General features: G+C 41.1%; 1 protein-coding gene across 1 annotated transcript in view; it reads right to left on the bottom strand.

The window, feature by feature from the left end:
- ANKRD27 (ankyrin repeat domain 27) overlaps positions 1-22,500 on the bottom strand; it is a 393,642-nt gene that overhangs the window by 143,438 nt on the left and 227,704 nt on the right. The window contains exon 13 of the mRNA XM_053701675.1: positions 10,065-10,154. Within this exon, the coding sequence (XP_053557650.1) occupies positions 10,065-10,154 (90 nt within the window). The remainder of the gene's footprint in view (positions 1-10,064; positions 10,155-22,500) is intronic.

Here is a 22,500-nt window from a genome sequence, read left to right as displayed (position 1 = left end):
TACCGAAGCCTTCTCCTGTTTGATTCTGGCTATTAGCCGAGGGAGAAGAGGAAACGGTGGAAAGACATAAGCTAGACTGAATGACCAAGGCGCTATTAAAGCATCTATCAATGCCGCCTTGGGATCCCTGGATCTGGATCCGTAAAAGGGAAGTTTGGTGTTCTGACGGGACGCCATCAGATCCAATTCTGGAATGCCCCCTAGCTGGGTCAGCTGAACAAAAACCTCCGGGTGGAGTTCCCACTCCCCCGGATGAAAAGTCTGACGACTTAGAAAATCCGCCTCCCAGTTGTCTACCCCTGGGATGTGAATTGCAGATAGATGGCAGGAGTGATCCTCCGCCCATTTGATGATCTTGGATACTTCCTTCATCGCTAGGGAACTCTTTGTTCCTCCCTGATGATTGATGTACGCTACAGTCGTAATGTTGTCCGACTGAAATCTGATGAATTTGGCCTCCGCTAGGTGAGGCCATGCCTGGAGCATGTTGAATATCGCTCTCAGCTCCAAAATGTTTATCGGGAGAAGAGATTCTTCCCGAGACCATAAACCCTGAGCCTTCAGGGAGTTCCAGACCGCACCCCAGCCTAACAGGCTGGCATCGGTCATGACAATGATCCACTCCAGTCTGCGGAAACTCATCCCCTGAGACAGGTGATCTTGAGACAACCACCAGAGAAGAGAGTCTCTGGTTTTCTGGTCCATTTGTATTTGAGGAGATAAATCTGCGTAATCCCCATTCCACTGCTTGAGCATGCACAGTTGCAGTGGTCTGAGATGAATTCGGGCAAAAGGAACTACGTCCATTGCCGCCACCATTAAACCAATTACCTCCATGCACTGAGCCACAGAAGGCCGAGGAATGGAATGAAGAGCTCGGCAGGTGTTCAACAGTTTGGACTTCCTGACCTCTGTCAGAAATATTTTCATTTCTACCGAGTCTATTAGTGTTCCCAGGAAGGGAACCCTTGTAAGCGGGGACAGAGAACTTTTGTCTACGTTCACCTTCCACCCGTGAGACCTTAGAAAGGCCAGAACAATGTCTGTATGAGCCTTGGCTCTGTGGAAAGACGACGCCTGTATTAATATGTCGTCTAGGTAAGGTGCTACTGCAATGCCCCGCGGTCTTAGCACCGCCAGAAGGGACCCTAGCACCTTTGTGAAAATTCTGGGAGCGGTGGCCAACCCGAAAGGAAGGGCCACGAACTGGTAATGTTTGTCCAGAAAGGCGAACCTTAGGAACTGATGGTGATCTTTGTGGATAGGAATATGTAGGTACGCATCCTTTAGATCCACGGTAGTCATATATTGACCTTCCTGGATCATCGGCAAGATTGTCCGAATGGTTTCCGTCTTGAAAGACGGAACTCTGAGGAATTTGTTTAGAATCTTTAGATCCAGGATTGGCCTGAAAGTTCCCTCCTTTTTGGGAACTACGAACAGGTTTGAGTAAAAGCTTAGTCCTTGTTCTGCAATCTGAACTGGGTGTATTACTCCCATTTTTAGGAGATCTTCTACACAGTGTAAGAACGCATGTTTCTTTGTTCGGTCTGAAGACAAACGAGAAATGTGGAACCTTCCCCTTGGGGGAGAATCCTTGAATTCTATAAGGTACCCCTGAGCAACTATATCTAATGCCCAGGGATCCGGAACGTCTCTTGCCCAAGCCTGAGCAAAGAGAGAAAGTCTGCCCCCTACTAGATCCGGTCCCGGATCGGGGGCTACCCCTTCATGCTGTCTTGGTAGCAGGAGCAGGCTTCTTGGCCTGTTTACCCTTATTCCAGCCCTGCAAGGGTTTCCAGGTTGCTTTGGGCTGGGAAGCGTTATCTTGCTTTGCGACAGCGGAGGTTGAAGCAGGTCCGCTCCTGAAGTTGCGAAAGGAGCGAAAATTAGCCTTGTTTTTAGCCTTAAACGGCCTATCTTGTGGGAGGGCATGTCCCTTGCCCCCCATGATATCTGAAATAATTTCTTTCAGCTCTGGGCCGAAAAGGGTCTTCCCCTTGAAGGGAATATTTAACAGTTTTGTTTTGGACGACACGTCCGCCGACCATAACTTGAGCCAAAGCGTTCTTCGCGCCATAATGTCAAAACCTGAGTTTTTCGCAGCTAGTTTAGCCAACTGGAAAGCGGCATCAGTGATAAAAGAATTAGCCAGCTTTAGGGTATGAATTCTATCCATGACCTCATCGTATGAAGTCTCCCTCTGGAGCGACTCCTCCAGGGCCTGAAACCAAAAAGCCGCTGCAGTAATTACAGGAATAATGCAGGCAATTGGTTGAAGCAGAAAACCTTGCTGAACAAAAATTTTCTTCAGCAATCCTTCCAATTTTTTATCCATAGGATCTTTGAAGGCACAACTGTCCTCTATTGGTATAGTTGTACGCTTAGCAAGTGTTGAAACAGCCCCCTCTACCTTAGGGACCGTCTGCCACTCGTCCCGCCTGGGGTCGTTTATGGGGAACATTTTCTTAAAGATAGGGGGGGGAACAAAGGGTACACCTGGTCTCTCCCACTCCCTAGTCACAATATCCGCCACCCTCTTTGGGATCGGAAATGCCTCAGTGTATACAGGGACCTCTAAAAACCTGTCCATCTTACACAATTTTTCTGGGACCACCATGGGGTCACAATCATCCAGCGTAGCTAAAACCTCCTTAAGCAGGACGCGGAGGTGTTCCAGCTTAAATTTAAACGCTAAGGAATCTGAATCTGCCCGCTGAGAAACTTTTCCTGTATCTGAAATTTCTCCCTCAGACAGACCTTCCCTCACTGCTACTTCTGAGTTTTGTGAGGGTACTACAGATAAATTATCCAAAGCGTCTGCAAGGGAATTATCCATTACTGCTGCTAATTGTTGTAAAGTAATAGGGGCCAACACGCTAGAGGTACTAGGCATCGCTTGTGCGGGCGTAACTGGTGTCGACACATGGGGAGAGGAAGGACTATCCTCATTACCCTCTGTTAAAGAATCATCTTGGGCTACATTTTTAAGTGTCACTGGATGGTCTTTAAAATGCTTAGACGTTTTAGCACACTTTACACATAAATGCAATGGGGGTACCGCCATGGCTTTTAAACATAAAGAACAGGGTCTATCTGAAGTCTCAGACATGTTTGACAGACTTATACAGCACTACAATACAGAAAAAAATAACTTTTTGAAAAAACGTTACTGTGTCTTTAAATAATAAAAAGCACACACCTTTTTTTCAAAATCACCAAAAAACATCCGATCTTTATGAAAATTTCACCACATGATCCTAATGCTTTTAAATGATTGCACACAAATTTTCAAATCAATTAACCCCTTATTGACCAAACCGGAGCAAATTACAGTAAATAACCGGTTTAACACACTACAGCACGGTGCCACAGACTTTGCTGCGGCCCTACCTTCCCTTAGGGTTATTTGTAGCAGAAATATAAGCCTCCTTGATGTCCTCCTGCACTCTCAGGACTCTACACGTGAAGCTGTATGAAGCTGTCTTGAAAATCAACTGCGCAACTGAGGCGCGAAAATGAGGCCCCCTCCCTCTACAGTCCAGAGTTATGGGGCCTTCCTGAGTCAGACTAGGCGTCTACTAATATGCTAGGCGTAATAAAAACCCCAAAAGTGTTTACAACGTTTCAAACACTTGAATAAATATAAGATTCCATTAATAAAATAATCGATTTAGCCCATCACAGTGTCTACCAGTATTTAAGCCCTTAACTGAAGCCATCCTTCTATACTGCGTCTCAGAAAATGGCTTACCTTCCCTCATGGGGATTTCTGTCAGTCTTCTAGCATTACCGGGTCTTGTTAGAAATAAATGACTGAGCATACCTTAAGCAGTTAAGCCTGCAAACTGTTCCCCCCAACTGAAGTTCTCCAGTACTCAACAGTCCTGTGTGAGAACAGCAATGGATTTTAGTTACAACATGCTAAAATCTTTTTCCTCTCAGCAGAAATCTTCATCACTTCAGAGTAAATAGTACAAACCGGCACTATTTTAAAATAACAAACTCTTGATTAAAGAAAGAAAAACTACAAATCTAACACCACATACTCTTTACCCTCCCGTGGAGATGCTACTTGTTAGAGCGGCAAAGAGAATGACTGGGGGGGCGGAGCCTGAGGGGAGCTATATGGACAGCTTTGCTGTGTGCTCTCTTTGCCACTTCCTGTAGGGATTGAGAATATCCCACAAGGATGAATACGTGGACTGAATACACCAAGTAAGAGAAAATGGCCTGAATGTAATCCTGAAAAAAAATTGGAAGATACTGAGCATGGAAGAGACCCTCCCATTTAAGGGGATGGGGGTTCCTAGGATTGGCTATAGACGAGGGAGATCGTTGAAAGATATACTGCAGCTAACTGACCCTATACACTGCTATACAACCAGAACATGGCTGGAAGATGCTAAACCTGGATGTTTTAAGTGCAGTGGGTGTACCACATGCAACGGGATGATTACAGGTCAGTTTTTCCATTACCTTAGAAGCAGAAAGAAATATATCCACAAGTATAGGATGACGTGCACCACTAGTCATGTGGTATATCTATTACACTGTCCGTGTAGTCTGTTTTACATGGGGAAAACGGGAGATAACTTGAGAATCCGTATGGCCAACCACAGGAGCTCGATCCGAGCAGCAATTAAAAATCAGGAGTCAGATCAACCGGTGGCTCGCCATTTTTTGCAGAGTGGACATAATGTATCTGACCTTCGCTACACATTGTTATTGATATAATAATATTTATCTATGTGTTTATTTATATAAAAAAAATTCCAAATTTTTTTCCAAAAAGATTTTTCTAATAAGATTTATCTATGTGTTTAATTTCTCTTGTAAGGTGTATCCAGTCCACGGATCATCCATTACTTGTGGGATATTCTCATTCCCAACAGGAAGTTGCAAGAGGACACCCACAGCAGAGCTGTAATATAGCTCCTCCCCTAACTGTCATAGCCAGTCATTCTCTTGCAACTCTCAACAAGCAAGGACGTTGTAGGAGAGAGTGGTTAAATATAGCTAGTTTATTTTCTTCAATCAAAAGTTTGTTATTTTTAAATAGTACCGGAGTTGTGCTATTTTATCTCAGGCAGTAAATAGAAGAAGAATCTGCCTGAGGTTTCTATGATCTTAGCAGGTTGTAACTAAGATCCATTGCTGTTCTCACATATGTCTGAGGGGATTACACAGATGAGGTAAAACTTCAGCGAGAGAATGGCGTGCAGTTTATTCTGCTATCAGGTATGTGCAGTTATAATTTTTTCTAGAGATGGAAAACACTAGAAAATGCTGCTGATACCGGATTAATGTAAGTTAAAGTGAAGGTAAACTTAGCTGTATTACTGTGCACTTATCTGCAATACAGCAAAAATCAATGGTACTTTCATTCATCAAAATCCTAAAATGTATCTCTATTATTAGTTTTTTAATTTATTAGCAGCAATCTTACAAGCGTTAGATTCAACCCGTTTTTTGTTGTTTTTTTCAGCTTTTTGGTCACGTTGAGTTTCTGGCCAATTGACTTCCTGGCCGTTAGGCGGCCGTCATTTGACGTCACCGCTATCTCAAAAGCTCTGCGCATGCGTTAGGTTACTTCCTCTCCATTGAAAACCAAGCGCGTTGCCGATATCAATGACGCTTGCATGATGCTTGCTATTTGTAATGCAAAAGGGCATTAACGCATGCGCATTATGTGAGATTCTGGATGTTTTGCGCATGCGCTGTATTTTACGAAGCCGGGCACGAGCATTGTAGGCACGTATAGAGCGGGTGGGAACGCTCTATACGTTATAAGCTAAAGAGAGAGGAAATGGACGGTGGGCGGAGATTGGAACAGAACTGTCGGGTAGAACAAATATATTTTTAAAAGAAATATGTTAGGTTGAAAAAAAAACAAAGTTAGCGACTGTGCATTTTGCAAGGTGATAGATAAAATAATGTTTACAGAAAGAGAAAACTTTACCTTCACTTTAAGCCTGAATACAGTGATTTAATAACAACTGGTATCATGCTTACTCCCAGGGGTAATACCCTTATGATATTTACAATATAAAACGTTTGCTGGCATGTTTAATCGTTTTTATATATGCTTTGGTGATAAAACTTTATTGGGGCCTAGTAAGATAAGATTTATCTATGTGTTTAATTTCACATATGACTAAAAAATTTACCTATGTGTTTATTCATCCCTTCTGTAAATATGTTCTCTATAGTAATGTATAGTTATTTACTATTTCCTGAGAAGTATCTCACATATATGCATTTTTCTTATCTTAAAGCATCTTCTTTAAAATATTGTCATATAATCACTATAGGCTAGATAGGCTGTTGCAGATACACTATAGGATTCTATAAGTATTGTGCATATTGGTAGTTTATAACTTATGAAATGTTGAGCGTAGTTATATAAGTTATTGTTACATACTGCACATGATGTTTTTAAAATGCTTTTATATCACGCAGATAGTAACTGTTAAGCAAGCGGTCACCGAGTGGAGGGCTCCCTAGCAACAGACGTCGTCTCTAATGACGAGTACATGCTGGGCTAGCAACAGAAGGTGATTGACATTTTCCGGTGGTGGTGCCTAACAACGAGCGGCGTCCTCCTGATGACGTAGTCTATGCGCCGGGCACACACCGCTGGAAGCTGCACGAGGTGGGTTAATTGATTCATTTAGAAAGCAAAGGGGTAAGTAGGTATAAGTATACACATTATTTTGAACACTGTATGCAAGTCTGAAGACGGGGGGTAAAACCCCGAAACGTCACTTTGAAAAGTAAAACTGTAATTTAAACGGAGAGTGCCTGCTGTTTCTTTTCTATATATCTATATATATCTATATATATCTATATATATAAAAATCTTCGTATTTAGTTTGTTTTTTGTGTTCTAAAATACAAATGATAGTCTATATTTAATTGAAACAACAACTATTAACTTTCTGATTACAGCTATGTACCTTCTTACTGACTGTACTATGTATACAAAATAATTAGACATGAGAAAAAAACTTCCTTTAGGTTGCATGTATAAGCTGCATAAATTACATAAATTACATAAAATGTTGTTTACACTTGGTCCCATCACTTCAAACTGTCACATTTAACACATGCAAATATACAACTATTCTGAAAACAGAATTTATGCTTACCTGATAAATTACTTTCTCCAACGGTGTGTCCGGTCCACGGCGTCATCCTTACTTGTGGGATATTCTCTTCCCCAACAGGAAATGGCAAAGAGCCCAGCAAAGCTGGTCACATGATCCCTCCTAGGCTCCGCCTACCCCAGTCATTCGACCGACGTAAAGGAGGAATATGCATAGGAGAAATCATATGATACCGTGGTGACTGTAGTTAGAGAAAATAATTCATCAGACCTGATTAAAAAAACCAGGGCGGGCCGTGGACCGGACACACCGTTGGAGAAAGTAATTTATCAGGTAAGCATAAATTCTGTTTTCTCCAACATAGGTGTGTCCGGTCCACGGCGTCATCCTTACTTGTGGGAACCAATACCAAAGCTTTAGGACACGGATGATGGGAGGGAGCAAATCAGGTCACCTAGATGGAAGGCACCACGGCTTGCAAAACCTTTCTCCCAAAAATAGCCTCAGAAGAAGCAAGTATCAAATTTGTAAAATTTGGTAAAAGTGTGCAGTGAAGACCAAGTCGCTGCCTTACATATCTGATCAACAGAAGCCTCGTTCTTGAAGGCCCATGTGGAAGCCACAGCCCTAGTGGAGTGAGCTGTGATTCTTTCAGGAGGCTGCCGTCCGGCAGTCTCATAAGCCAATCGGATGATGCTTTTAAGCCAAAAAGAGAGAGAGGTAGAAGTTGCTTTTTGACCTCTCCTTTTACCAGAATAAACAACAAACAAAGAAGATGTTTGTCTGAAGTCCTTTGTAGCCTCTAAATAGAATTTTAGAGCCCGAACTACATCCAAATTGTGTAACAAACGTTCCTTCTTTGAAACTGGATTCGGACACAAAGAAGGCACAACTATCTCCTGGTTAATGTTTTTGTTAGAAACAACTTTCGGAAGAAAACCAGGTTTAGTACGCAAAACCACCTTATCTGCATGGAACACCAGATAAGGAGGAGAACACTGCAGAGCAGATAACTCTGAAACTCTTCTAGCAGAAGAAATTGCAACCAAAAACAAAACTTTCCAAGATAGTAACTTAATATCTACGGAATGTAAGGGTTCAAACGGAACCCCTTGAAGAACTGAAAGAACTAAATTGAGACTCCAAGGAGGAGTCAAAGGTTTGTAAACAGGCTTGATTCTAACCAGAGCCTGAACAAAAGCTTGAACATCTGGCACAGCCGCCAGCTTTTTGTGAAGTAAAACAGATAAAGCAGAAATCTGCCCCTTCAAAGAACTTGCAGATAATCCTTTCTCCCTCAGACAAAACCTCCCTCCTGGCCCCTTCAGATTGGTGTGAGGGTATGTCAGAACCATTATCATCAGCGTCCTCATGCTCTTCAGTATCTAAAACAGAGCAATCGCGCTTTCTCTGATAAGTGGGCATTTTGGACAAAATGTTTTTAATAGAATTATCCATTACAGCCGTTAATTGTTGCATAGTAAGAAGGATTGGCGCACTAGATGTACTAGGGGCCTCTTGTGTGGGCAAGACTGGTGTAGACACAGAAGGGGATGATGCAGTACCATGCTTACTCCCCTCGCTTGAGGAATTATCTTGGGCAACATCATTATCAGTGGCATCATTGTCCCTACTTTGTTTTATGTCACATTCATCACATATATTTAAATGGGGAGGAACCTTGGCTTCCAAACATACAGAACATCGTCTATCTGATGGTTCAGACATGTTAACAGGCATAAACTTGATAACAAAGCACAAAAAACGTTTTAAAATAAAACCGTTACTGTCACTTTAAATTTTAAACTGAACACACTTTATTACTGAATATGTGAAAAAGTATGAAGGAATTGTTCAAAATTCACCAAAATTTCACCACAGTGTCTTAAAGCCTTAAAAGTATTGCACACCAAATTTGAAAGGTTTAACTCTTAAAATAACGGAACCGGAGCCGTTTTTACATTTAACCCCTATACAGTCCCTGGTATCTGCTTTGCTGAGACCCAACCAAGCCCAGAGGGGAATACGATACCAAATGACGCCTTCAATAAGATTTTTCAGTGGTTCTTAGCTCCTCACACATGCATCTGCATGCCTTGCTTTCCAAAAACAACTGCGCATTAGTGGCGCGAAAATGAGGCTCTGCCTATGACTAGAAAAGGCCCCCAGTGAAAAAGGTGTCCAATACAGTGCCTGCCGTTTTTTTTTAATACATCCCCAAGATTAAAAGAACTATTTATAGTTATAATCCACTAAATATACTTATAAAGTAATCGTTTTAGCCCAGAAAAATGTCTACCCGTCTTTAAAGCCCTTGTGAAGCCCTTTATTCTTATACTAAACTAAGAAAATGGCTTACCGGTTCCCATAGGGAAAATGACAGCTTCCAGCATTACCAAGTCTTGTTAGAAATGTGTCATACCTCAAGCAGCAAAAGTCTGCCCACTGTTTCCCCCAACTGAAGTTAATTCATCTCAACAGTCCTGTGTGGAAACAGCCATCGATTTTAGTAACGGTTGCTAAAATCATTTTCCTCTTACAAACAGAAATCTTCATCTCTTTTCTGTTTCAGAGTAAATAGTACATACCAGCACTATTTTAAAATAACAAACTCTTGATTGAAGAATAAAAACTACATTTAAACACCAAAAAACTCTTAACCATCTCCGTGGAGATGTTGCCTGTGCAACGGCAAAGAGAATGACTGGGGTAGGCGGAGCCTAGGAGGGATCATGTGACCAGCTTTGCTGGGCTCTTTGCCATTTCCTGTTGGGGAAGAGAATATCCCACAAGTAAGGATGACGCCGTGGACCGGACACACCTATGTTGGAGAAATCCAAACCATTTCTGATCCCAAGCAGTTTGGATGTGTGTGTGCGTATGTGTGCGTGTGTATTGTGCACGTCTTATTTCTAATGTTTTTTATGTTTAGTTTACATATTACAAGAAACTAACCTCAAACAAACAATCTATTGGTGTGAAGGAGACTCGCGACATCAGGTTCATTCTCTGCCACAAAAATGCCTTGTCGTTACTTTCAGCATTCTGCAAAATATAAATAAGTGTTTTTTGCATAAATGTGACTAATATAATAAAAAAGGGGAAAAATAAATATTTATATTAGGAAACAATTCATTATGACAAAAAAAGATGAACTTAAAAGGGATAGGAAACACCAACATTTTCTTTCATGATTTGGATAGAACATACAATTTAAAACAACTTTTAAATGTACTTATATTATCACATTTGCTTCATTTTCTTGTTATCCTTTGATGAAGTTACAGCATTGCACTACTGGCAGCTAGCTAGTTAGCCAATCACAAGAGACAAATGTATGCAGGCACCAATCAGCAACTGCCTCCCACTAGTGTAGGATATGTGCGTACTGTTTTCCAACAATGGATACCCAAGCAAACCAAGCACATTTGAAAATAGAAGTGAATTTAAAAGCGTCTTAAAATGACCGGCTCTATCTGAATATTGCACGTTTCATTTTGACTTTCCTATCCCTTTAATGCAATTTCTGAAAGTAATCACATCAGAGTTTAATGCAATTTCTGAATGGTCTTCCATGTGCGTCAGTAGTGGAAAAAAACAGTAAAGGAATTGATCGAAAGATACCCAGGAAGTGTAATCAACTTTACAACTGATTAATTTAGTGAATGGTCAGACTAACTAGCCAAATTTATTTTAGTCAAATCATTTTTATTGTATATTCTTCCCAGACTTATGTTTCCATTGATATTATCTGGTGTGAGAAGAACAAAACTGTAAAAAACATTATTTCTCTCTCTATTAATGTTCTCAATGAAGACTAATTAACACATCCATTTACAGGAAACCCCCAATGAGGGTGTATTTGCACATTAGATGGCCGGATGCTCTGCAGCATCTCATTCCAGTATCAGGAAGATGAAATATTCATATTTCTAGAATGCTTTACATTAGCAAAATAGCATTGATTATTTTGCAAAGATTACAACAAAGCTTTTTTTTATGACTTATACTTAACTGGATTAAGGAGTTGGGACATTACTGAGCAGCACTTCAGACATGTTTCTTTCCTTCACTCTGGTTTTAATAATTAGAGATTAAAGGGAATCTGGCGTCAAAAAAATATATTTTTACATGAAGCCAAAAGTGTTTAGAAGTGATATCTAATTAAGTATTTAAAGGGACATGAAACCCAATTTTTATTTTTCTTCAAATTTGGGTTTTGTGTCCCTTTAACTCACAAACAACAAAAATTAACTACAAACCATTGTTAAAGGGCCAGTAAACCTAGCAAATAATGTTATATACCGGTAATTCTGCACATAGTGCAGAATTATAAAACATTAGCTTAGCTCCAGATTTCTAAAGTGAAGGGTTAAATAGATATCATGCAAAGAAAACAGAACACTGCTCTTGGCTCTACTGAGCGGGTCTGTTTTCTTTTCCTAAGCTCATCTGGGCACGCTGTCTAATCACAGCCGGCCCAACCGGGCTATTAAACTCAATGTATCTTGCTCCTGTTACCAGACCAGAGCGGGAGCGAGCTACATTGATTTTAATAGCGCGATCGGGCCGGCTGTGATTAGACAGCGTGCCCAGATGCACTTAGGAAAAGAAAACAGACCCGCTCAGTAGAGCCAGGAGCGGCGGTCTGTTTTCTTTGCGTGATATCTATTTAACCCTTCACTTTAGAAATCTGGAGCTAAGCTAATGTTACATAATTCTGCACTATGTGCAGAATTATATAACATTATTTGCTAGGTTTACTGGCCCTTTAAGTACTCAAAGAGAAGTGATCAGCCTTTTTCATGTTCTTGTTTGGAGATGTTTTATATGCTTTCATAGGCTTAAAAGTTGGAACAGGGGATTTGTACTAAACTCTAAAAAATAGCTTCAGTTAAAGGGATACAAAACCCATTATTTTTCTTTCATGATTCAGATAGAGCATGCCATTTTAAGCAACTTTCTAATTTACTCCTATTATCAATTTTTCTTTGTTCTCTTGCTATTTTTTTTTTTTAAAAAAAAAGCAGGAATATAAAGCTAAGGAGCCAGCCCATTTTTGGTTGAGAACCTGGGTTTATGCTTGATTATTGGTTTGCTAAATGTAGCTACCAATAAGCAAGCGCTATCCAGGGTTCTGAACCTAAAATGGGCCAGCTTCTAAGCTTTATATTCCTGCTTTTTGAATAAAGATACCAAGAGAACAAAGAACATTTGATAATAGGAGTAAATTAGAAAGTTGCTCAAAAATGCATGCTCTATCTGAATCATGAAAGAAAAAATTTGGGTTTAGTATCCCTTTAAAAAAAACATTTAAAAAAAACTAAATTATACCTATATAAAAGAAAAATCACATTGTGTGTTTGTGGTTTTATATCTGACATATGGAATTACGTGATTAATCAATCACTCTGAGATGTAAGCATTGGTAGAGTATATAAGAAAAACCAGGCACAATAACTCAAAGGACTCTTAATTATATCTTTACCAATATTGAGCCCTAAACTTCACAATGATGGATGAAGGAGAAGTACATTAAAGGGACATTCAGATAGAACATGCAATTTTAAACATCTTTCCAATTTACTTCTATTATATAATTTGCTTAGTTATCTTGGTATCCTTTATTGAAAAGCATAGCTGGGAGCTAGCTGGTGATTGGTGGCTGCACGTATATACCCCTTGTCATTGGCTTATTGATGTGTTGAGCTAGCTCCCAGCAGTGCATTGCTGCTCCTTCAACAATAGATACCAAGAAAATGAGGCAAAATTGTTCATAGTAGTAAATTGGAAAGCCATTTAAAGAGGTGCGCTCTGTCTGAAACATGAAAGAAAAAGTTTTGGTTTAATTTCCTTTTGAGCTTCTGCAGAAGAGCTTGTTGCCATGCTTGCAATTAGGACAGAATGACAGATAATAATCTTTGAAATAATATTTACGGCAAAAATCGAAGCCAAAAAACTCCCCCATCATATAAGAAATCAAATGAGGAACAAAACTTGATAATTTTCATTTCTTCAGACGGAAAAAGTCCACCGCTGCATTCATTACTTTTGGGAAAACAATACCCAAGCTATAGAGGACACTGAATGCTAAAACGGGAGGGTACAAAGAGGCGGTCCATTCTGAGGGCACCAGGCCTGAAAACTCCTACCCAAACAAAAACCAACTTCGCCCGAAGCCAAGAAAAAAGGAAAAGGTACAAGGACACTGACCCGCAGAAGTCCATAACCTTGCTACAGACTGCAGGAACTAAACTCGACTGAGCCAAACTAGCCTTCGAAGAGACACCGTCACCCGACATTCGGTCCCACAACACACTCCTTACTAGAGAAAGGGTTAAACCACCAAATTCTACCAAAAAAGGAGAAAGGACAAGGATAAGACATCCAATATAGGACTCCAGAGAACCATGAAGTAGGGCACAAACAAGCCCCAAGGATACCAAGCGAAAACCCAGAAAAAAAGGCCAAGCTAACAAGAACCCAACAGATCCAGCAAAAAAATAAAGGGAGGCAGACCCAAACCCCAGTCTGCACAACATCAAAGGGTTCAAAATCCTGGAGTCTGAACAGAGAAGATAATCTTCCCTAAGCAGAGTGTGTCCACACCCTGGAAACAACCGAAGACAAAGGTCTCCAAAAACCGCTGAACAGCAGCTCAGAATATCTAAATATTCAGACACCCTAAGCCTCGGGCTCCAAGCTCATTTAGGCGAACACCTGACGTTGACACCTGAAGAGACAAAACACTGCACTCTACCATCATCCAAAGATGAATCCCAAGAATGCAGCCAGACCTTCCCACAAGAAATGAACGTGGAAGATAAACAGAGCCCCCCAAGGAAGGCTCACCAAAAACTCACATAACTCGAGTACAAAATTAGCAGAGCAAACAGATCTCAGATCCTGCTCCAAGCATCAGACCAGCCCAAGCGATAGGCATGTCTGATAAAACAAGGGGAACAAGGTGACCGCAAAACCCCTTGGGAATAGAAAATAAGAGCTCGCCCCCCCCCCAACAGAGCTCGGGTGCCAACCCAATCCGCTCTTCCAAAATTAAGGGCACTCCCAAGGAGAACCCCCTAGGACTTGGTATACAAAAAGCGCAAATAGACCCTCTTAGGAAGCCCTGGCACAATACCCTTGTCCTTTTCAACAGGGAGACTTTCCAAAAGTCAGAACAGGACAAGCCACACAGCCGCAGGATGCTGCCCCCTGCATAGCATAAATAAAAGTTACTTGCTCCAACCACCTGCACGCAGGGCAGGAAAACAACCCTCCAGAGAGAGGAAAATCCCACCTCCGAGCACCAGCCAGTACTGAGGTAGTCCAACCACCCCCTTCAAAGGGGAGAGGACAAAAAACAAAGCACATGCCCATAATGATATGAGGAAGCTGTAGCCTGAATCAAAGTCCAGGATCGAATGGCGAATCATTCGGACACAACTGTTGATTGCAACAGAGAAAGACTACTTCACCAAAAAAGGAAGCACATTCTGCTCTTAAGGGCAAACAGTCCCCCACTGACAACACTGGGTCGTCCAGAACCAGTCCAACAGGATCATAAAATCTCCAGACCTTCCAAGAAGGATCAGAGACAAGAATATTGTCCTGACTAGTCCACAGGAACATAAGTCTCCAACATCCAAGAAGGATCAGTGACAAGAACCCTAGACCCGGGGCCGTTCTAAAACAAACTATACCCCAAGGGGAGCACAAGATAACCCGTCTGAAGCAGAAGGAATGTGATCTGGGCTAACCCGGAAAACGGGTACAGGCCTCACTCGTAAGTTCCAAGCCCAAAAGGGAAGAGAACACCCCTAGTAGGAGACAAATTCCCTACCAAAAAGGAGCAAGGCAATGACAAAGTCACGCAGCCACTCTAGAGCCCAAGGCACAATGGACAACACTCCCGAAGTCCAAGACTAAGGAAATAATTACGAGAACAAAGTCACCCAAAAAAAGAGTTTAGAATTAGACTAGTCTCCATAATCCTCTCAGATTATTTTTCTGTAGGACCACACCCAAGGGAGAAGAATGCAGAGCATCCCAAGCCCTGGCGGAAGATCTGAAGCAAAAGCTAGCAGTGGAAAGAAGGAGACAACACAGTCTATCGTCTCCCGGAAGCAGAAAGAGCCGCAAGGCCCCCTAACTTTCTAACTTAAACGGCCAAAAGCTGCCAAGAAAAAAAGGATAAGGTCCAGACAGCCTCGACCCGAAGGAAGAGAATATAAAAAGGGAACAAATCATAAAAGGACAATCCCAAGGAAGCCTCGGAAAGGCAAGTCCACCAGGAACTGGCGGAATGAAGGACAAAAAATCCTCCAAACCTCCAGCCACCTACGGGAAGGAGGGTACGCTAGTTCCCACAGAAATCGGCAACCAACTGGTGTGTCGCAGAGGATCTCAGAGGACCCCCCGGCTGACTAAAATTAAAAAGGCCAATGAGGACTGCTACAATACACCACGCCCCTAGGCAAACCAAGGACCATCGTGTCCTCTTAGAATGCTAGCTGTAACTTGTAACGAAGAACAAGGAAAACCACACAATTAGTAGTGAGAACCACTCTGTTCCCCAGCCGGACCAGTTAGGCACAACAGGCGCCTTGTGTCTGATATAGACCTCAAAGACAGAAGGATCTGTACCCAGTCAGGACCAGCCTGAAGCAAAGAGCACCCCTGTCAACGGCCACACAAGTCACCCCCTAGAAGGGAGAGATAAACAAACAGACAGACAAACAAACATAGGACAAAAACATGTCCTCACTCTTGAAAAAACTTACCATAAAAGTAACAGAGCGACCACAAAATCATGAGTATCAATTCCAGAGAAGAAAATCTCCAAATGAAATATAATAACAAACATGAGCTTTTAAAATCAAATAAAATCCATCCTAACCGGATTAAAATAAAAGATAGGAAAACCCGCAGGTCGCCCAGGAAGAACGGACACCCAAACAGGACCAGCCCAACAGGTATCCGATAGTTCCAAGCTCAGAACTGGAAAGGATACTCAAATAAAAGAAGACGATAAAAAGATTACTTCATCCCCTTATGTCTAATCGTGCATGCCATTCCAAGAGGAAGACTGAGAATCCTCCAACCCGTTAAGAGTGGGATCCTCCAGCATTGCCAAAACATGCCTCAGTAGAACACGAAGGCACGCCAGTCTATAACGAAAGGCAAAACTTACCTCCGCCGGGGCAAATGAGGACCCTGGCCCTGAAGGTTGCCCGCCCCCCTTAAGCCTCTGGGGCAGACGCTCCTCCAGAAGGCTGAACTGGACCAGGCGTTCCCACGCCTGACGAGCCCTGGTTAACAGAACACGAACAATATCGTAAACACACACCTGGGAGATGTAAATGCGCCAGCGCCAAGGATATGGCCATACGGAACTGTGCCGTAACCTCCGGAGGAAACAAGCCACCTTCCAGTGAAGGATAAGCAGCGTTTGGGTCACCTGCATGAGTAGTAAGGGACGGATGTAGGGAACGCGCCTTGCGAGAAACAGAATCCCCAGATGCGGATGGCTCAGTGGACCCCCGAATCCCTAATCCCAAGGAACAGAGCACTCTAAAACGGCATTCGGAACATAACTGATGGGCATGTATCACCCGGGCCAATTCATATTCTTCACAAGAAGTAGAATCTGAATCAGAGACAACTGTCTCCAAAAAATCAGAATCATCCATAACTGGGATATTGAAAAAATGGACCAATAAGAAAAATATAAACGGCACCTTACACCCCCAATGGCTGGGGCACTCCCCACCTCCTAGGACCCAGACACCAGAGAACCAGAAATTTTTCCGTTGCCACACAGTCAGGAATGCGGGGTACAATCCGGTCCATGAAAAAGTGCCCCAGACCGTAAAGGTCACATCATTTGCCATAGGCCGTTATGTTCCGGAAAAGCCATGAGCCTAAGTGTCACTACACATTAGCAGACAGAATCACATAACAAACATGATTAAAGACCCCCAGTTCAATAACCACCCTCAGGAGATATTAACCCTTGATTTCAAGATACAGAGGAGCCTCACTGAGACCCTGTATTAAAGTTATCCCCGAAAGGTTGTAGCCCCTCTCGGATAAACAGTTGTACTGCCGTATGATGAAAGTAAAATAAACTATCTTACCGGAATCCACGCCGTGGAACAGGAGCACGGCCCTTCAAGTGTGACAAATAGTAGCATCGCTTTTGACATGGACTTGAGAGAAGAAAGCAGGCAGCAAAACTCGTCAATGCTGATTGCTGGTGGAGCTGTTAACATGAGTCAGGACAGGACTACTTAAAACTCCAGTCCCATTTCAAAGAGTACTACCCTCCATAAGAGACTATCAAAACTTCTGACAACCTCCTGGGACGAAAGGCAAAGAATGACTGGGGGATGGGGGAAGTGGGAGGGGTATTTAAGCCTTTGGCTGGGGTGTCTTTGTCTCCTCCAGGTGGCCAGGTTCTGAATTACACCCCCAATGGCTGGGGCACTCACCACCTCCTAGGACCCAGACACCAGCGAACCAGAAATGTTTCCGTCACCACACAGTCAGGAATGCGGAAATGGAGAGCAAAAACGTAACCACGTCTGGTCACAAGGGGTACAATGCGGTCCATGAAAAAGCGTGCCAGACCGTAAAGGTCGCGTCATTTGCCACAGGCCGTTATGTTCCGGAAAAGCCATGAGCCTAAGTGTCACTACACATTAGCAGACAGAATCACATAACAAACATGATTAAAGACCCCCTGTTCAATAACCCCCCTCAGGAGATATTAACCCTTGATTCCAAGATACAAAGGAGCCTCACTGAGACCCTGTGTTAAAGTTATCCCCGAAAGGTTGTAGCCCCTCTCGGTTAAACAGTTGTACTACCGTATGATGAAAGTAAAATTAAACGATCTTACCGGAATCCACGCCGTGGAACAGGAACACGGCCCTTCAAGTGTGACAGATAGTAGCATCGCTTTTGACATGGACTTGAGAGAAGAAAGCAGGCAGAAAAACTCGTCAATGCTAATTGCTGGTGGAGCTGTTAACATGAGTCAGGACAGGACAACTTAAAACTCCAGTCCCATTCCAAAGAGTACTACCCTCCGTAAGAGACTATCGAAACTTCTGACAACCTCCTTAGACGAAAAGCAAAGAATGACTGGGGGATGGGGGGAAGTGGGAGGGGTATTTAAGCCTTTGGCTGGGGTGTCTTTGCCTCCTCCTGGTGGCCAGGTTCTGAATTCCCAAAAGAATTCTCAAAAGAAAAGAAGAAAACAGTCCCCTAGGCCATGGACAAAGTAATAAGAAAACCTGCCTTGTAAGTGATCAATTTAAAGAAACAAATGCGTAGGTTTAAAAAGGTAATGTTGCAAAACCAACTCAATAAAAGCCTCAAGAAAGAACTAGAGAAAGAACACAAAGTGAACAGCTACCTTAGAAATATAATGAAAGAGCATCGGAACAAGGAACTAGTAATCCCTAGTAGGGATGGGCGAATGTTTTGCAACATTTGTTGAAACAAATTTTAACACATTCGTTTGCTTAAGAATGAGAGAAGAGTATCCAAAAGTAGAATTTAGCAGCAATGTGAGTATTAGCACCGTTCATACAGAACACAGGAATGAACAGACAAACTGTTGTACTTCAATTATAATGCAATAAAAGTAATCCACAGGGGTGAGACTTAAAGAAGGCAGAACTCACAGCAACTTAAAGTGACTTGAAACAGACTGTCAAATAAATCTAAACACTGCTGCACCATGCGCAGCCTAAGTGTTTAGGGAATAAGCAGCAAAACAAGCCAGCACCATTAACGGTGTATATGTATAAACCAGGCTATAACTTTAATTTGTCGCAATAAATGAGTCTTCATTCACCCCCCGGAAAGAGCATTCAGATCCAACAGTCTCACCGGTCATGAATATTCATCTCCGTCCGTTCGTGACAGGCGTCTCAGAGCAGCTGTATGGCCGACGCCATTCTCCTCACTCACAGGAACATCAGGTGACCAGAAGTTGGGCAGCAGAAAGATCTCTGTATCGCTGGAAGTACTTAATTCACATAAGGCATAGGTGGAAGTGCTGGGGTTATACAAACGAATGGAAGCAGTGGGAAGGTTATGAGCTGACTCCTATTGGATAGCGGATTCCTGCCCATCCACAAAAAATAATGCAAAAAATAAAGGTAATAAGGAAGTCAAAGTCCATAAGCCAAGTTCTGAGTAAATAAAAAACGCCTTTATTGGAATAGATTAAAAGGGTTGGAAGGTAGGATATATAAAATTAAGCACAAAGTCAGCAAAAAGTCTGACCAGTTTCGGTCAATAGACCGTTATCATAGACACAAAATAAAACAGCTGATTAGACCTATAAAGGGAGTAAAACAGCCTGATTGGATAAAAACACCTACTGACTGAGTGCTAATTATTTTAAGTAAGGTGGGACAAGTACAACTTAACCCTTAAAGTGCTGGAGTGAAAAGACATAAATTGATAAGCATTAAGCACATAATTAAAGCAAAACTATATTGACAAATCTCAGTAACCAATGTACAATGCTATGTACCTGTGTTTGTCAATACTCAGTATTCAGTGTATAATGCTATGTTAACCTGGATACAATGTTGCATTATTCACTTTAAGCACACAGTTAAAACACACAATGTTGACAGGTAACAAAAACTCAATGTGTCCGTGCTATATACTAGTGTCTGCATTCAGTATACCCTGCTATATGAACCTGAATAAAATATCACGTTAATCACATTAAGCACATAGTTAAAGCAGAGCAAACTTGACAAGTATTCAGAATATCATATAATACAAATTTACATCATGAGTTACACTATTAATGCTAATAGATGTGCTCAACAGACATGAAGAATTTAGTAACAATTGAGATTCAAATAAGAGATTTACAGAGTAGGAGTATCACTGAAGCAGCACTATATAAACTTAAAAGGACATTTTCTCACTAGGGACAATTCTCAATATTCAACGTACCATACTGTATGTCCAAGTTGACAATTTTCAATGTTCAATGTACCCAGGTAGAATATTACATTATTAGCTGTAAGCACATAGTTAGAGCAGAGCAATATTGACAGAATTTTTTTTTTAATGTGTCATGTAATACAGTTTTAAGTCATAGATTACACTGCTGGTACCAGTGAGTGTGCTTCACCGATATAGAAAAATTAATAACCTATAAAGATGGAATAGATTTATAACAAAAAAGCTACCCCTCAAACAACATTATAAAGACTAGTTAGGACATTGTTTCTCTAAAGCATTTATGTCTAATCAGTTTGAACCTAATATATATATATATATATATATATATATATATATATATATATATATAACTAATCTATCAACATAAATAAGAGTAATTGGAAAGCAATAATTTAAATAAGATATCCTGCGTCCTGAGTAAACCATAAAAAATGGCATAATACATTGCTGTTCATGGCCACAACCTACAGTAGTAATATGAAGGGTATTGAGGTCCACTGTTTTGTCCTAGTATAAATGGGCTAGTACGGTTACTTACGTTTTTACAAAATCAAACAAATTATCATGGGGGAGACAAAGAATCACCTATGCCAATAGTTGATAATATCGTGTTCAGAATTGAAACCCACTGGTATCAAAATTTTAAGTTTGAAAATCCAGTAAGGTCTCTTGTCTACTAAGAACTGTGAGTCTATCTCCACCTCTTGGTCTCTTGGGGATTTGTTCTATTGCTTGCCATCTAAAGCTAGTCACATCCTGGTGAAGGTGAAAAACCTCTAGAGCTTTACCTCTAACATGAATAGGATAGAAGGATGATTTAGGTTTCACTGTAGGTACAGATATAGATGGGTATCCCAATGTATCACCTCCCTCATGGAGTAGACCTTCTAGTGACACTATAGCACAATCATCCTGAAAATCTAGATCACTTAGTGCGGTAACCCTAGTCTCCCCATCATGTACATAAGGGTGATTCTCAGAATTAAAACAAAAAAAAAGGATCAGTGGAACCTTTAAGTCCAACAGTACTGATGAGACCTTTTCAACTAAGGGGTGCGTTAATTGCAGAAGTACGTATGTCATCTTTAATAGATTGTACCACATGTTTCAAGTCCTATGTAGGCAGAACTACTAGGGAGGTTGGTACAAGGGTCAGGGAGCATTTATCCTATATATCAGGAGAAAGACCATGCTCTGCCCTGTCGAGGCACTTCCTGGAAATACATCACCAGGATGTGACTAGCTTTAGATGGCAAGCAAAAGAAGAAATCCCCAAGAGACCAAGAGGTGGAGATAGACTCTCAGTTCTTAGTAGACAAGAGACCTACTGGATTTTCAAACATAAAAGTTTGATATGAGTGGGTTTCAATTCTGAACACGATATTATCAACTATTGGCATAGGTGATTCTTTGTCTCACCCATGATAATTTGTTTGATTTTGTAAAAACTTAAGTAACCGTACTAGCCCATTTATACTAGGAGAAAACAGTGGACCTCAATACCCTTCATATTACTACTGTAGGTTATGGCCATGAACAGCAATGTTTAAATATACTCTGTATTATGCCATTTTTTATGGTTTACTCAGGACGCAGGATATCTTATTTAAATTATTGCTTTCCAATTACTTTTATTTATGTTGATAGATTAGTTCTATATATATATATATATATATATATATATATATATATTAGGTTCAAACTGATTAGACATAAATGCTTTAGAGAAACAATGTCCTAACTAGTCTTTATAATGTTGGTTGAGGGGTAGCTTTTTTGTTATAAATCTATTCCATCTTTATAGGTTATTCATTTTTCTATATCGGTGAAGCACACTCACTGGTACCAGCAGTGTAATCTATGACTTAAAACTGTATTACATGACACATTGGATTCTTTTTCTATCAATATTGCTCTGCTCTAACTATGTGCTTACAGCTAATAATGTAATATTCTACCTGGGTACATTGAAAATTGTCAACTTGGACATACAGTATTGTCCCTAGTGAGAAAATGTCCTTTTAAGTTTATATAGTGCTGCTTCAGTGATACTCCTACTCTGTAAATCTCTTACTTGAATCTCAATTGTTACTAAATTCTTCATGTCTGTTGAGCACATCTATTAGCATTAATAGTGTAACTCATGATGTAAATTTGTATTATATGATATTCTGAATACTTACTTGTCAAGTTTGCTCTGCTTTAACTATGTGCTTAATGTGATATTTTATTCAGGTTCATATAGCAGGGTATACTGAATGCAGACACTAGTATATAGCACCGACACATTGAGTTTTTGTTACCTGTCAACATTGTGTGTTTTAACTGTGTGCTTAAAGTGAATGCATTATACACTGAATACTGAGTATTGTCAAACACAGGTACATAG

The sequence above is a fragment of the Bombina bombina genome, chromosome 1, assembly GCF_027579735.1.
Source record: "Bombina bombina isolate aBomBom1 chromosome 1, aBomBom1.pri, whole genome shotgun sequence".
Taxonomy (NCBI): domain Eukaryota; kingdom Metazoa; phylum Chordata; class Amphibia; order Anura; family Bombinatoridae; genus Bombina; species Bombina bombina.
This window is presented reverse-complemented; position numbering and strand designations above follow the sequence as displayed.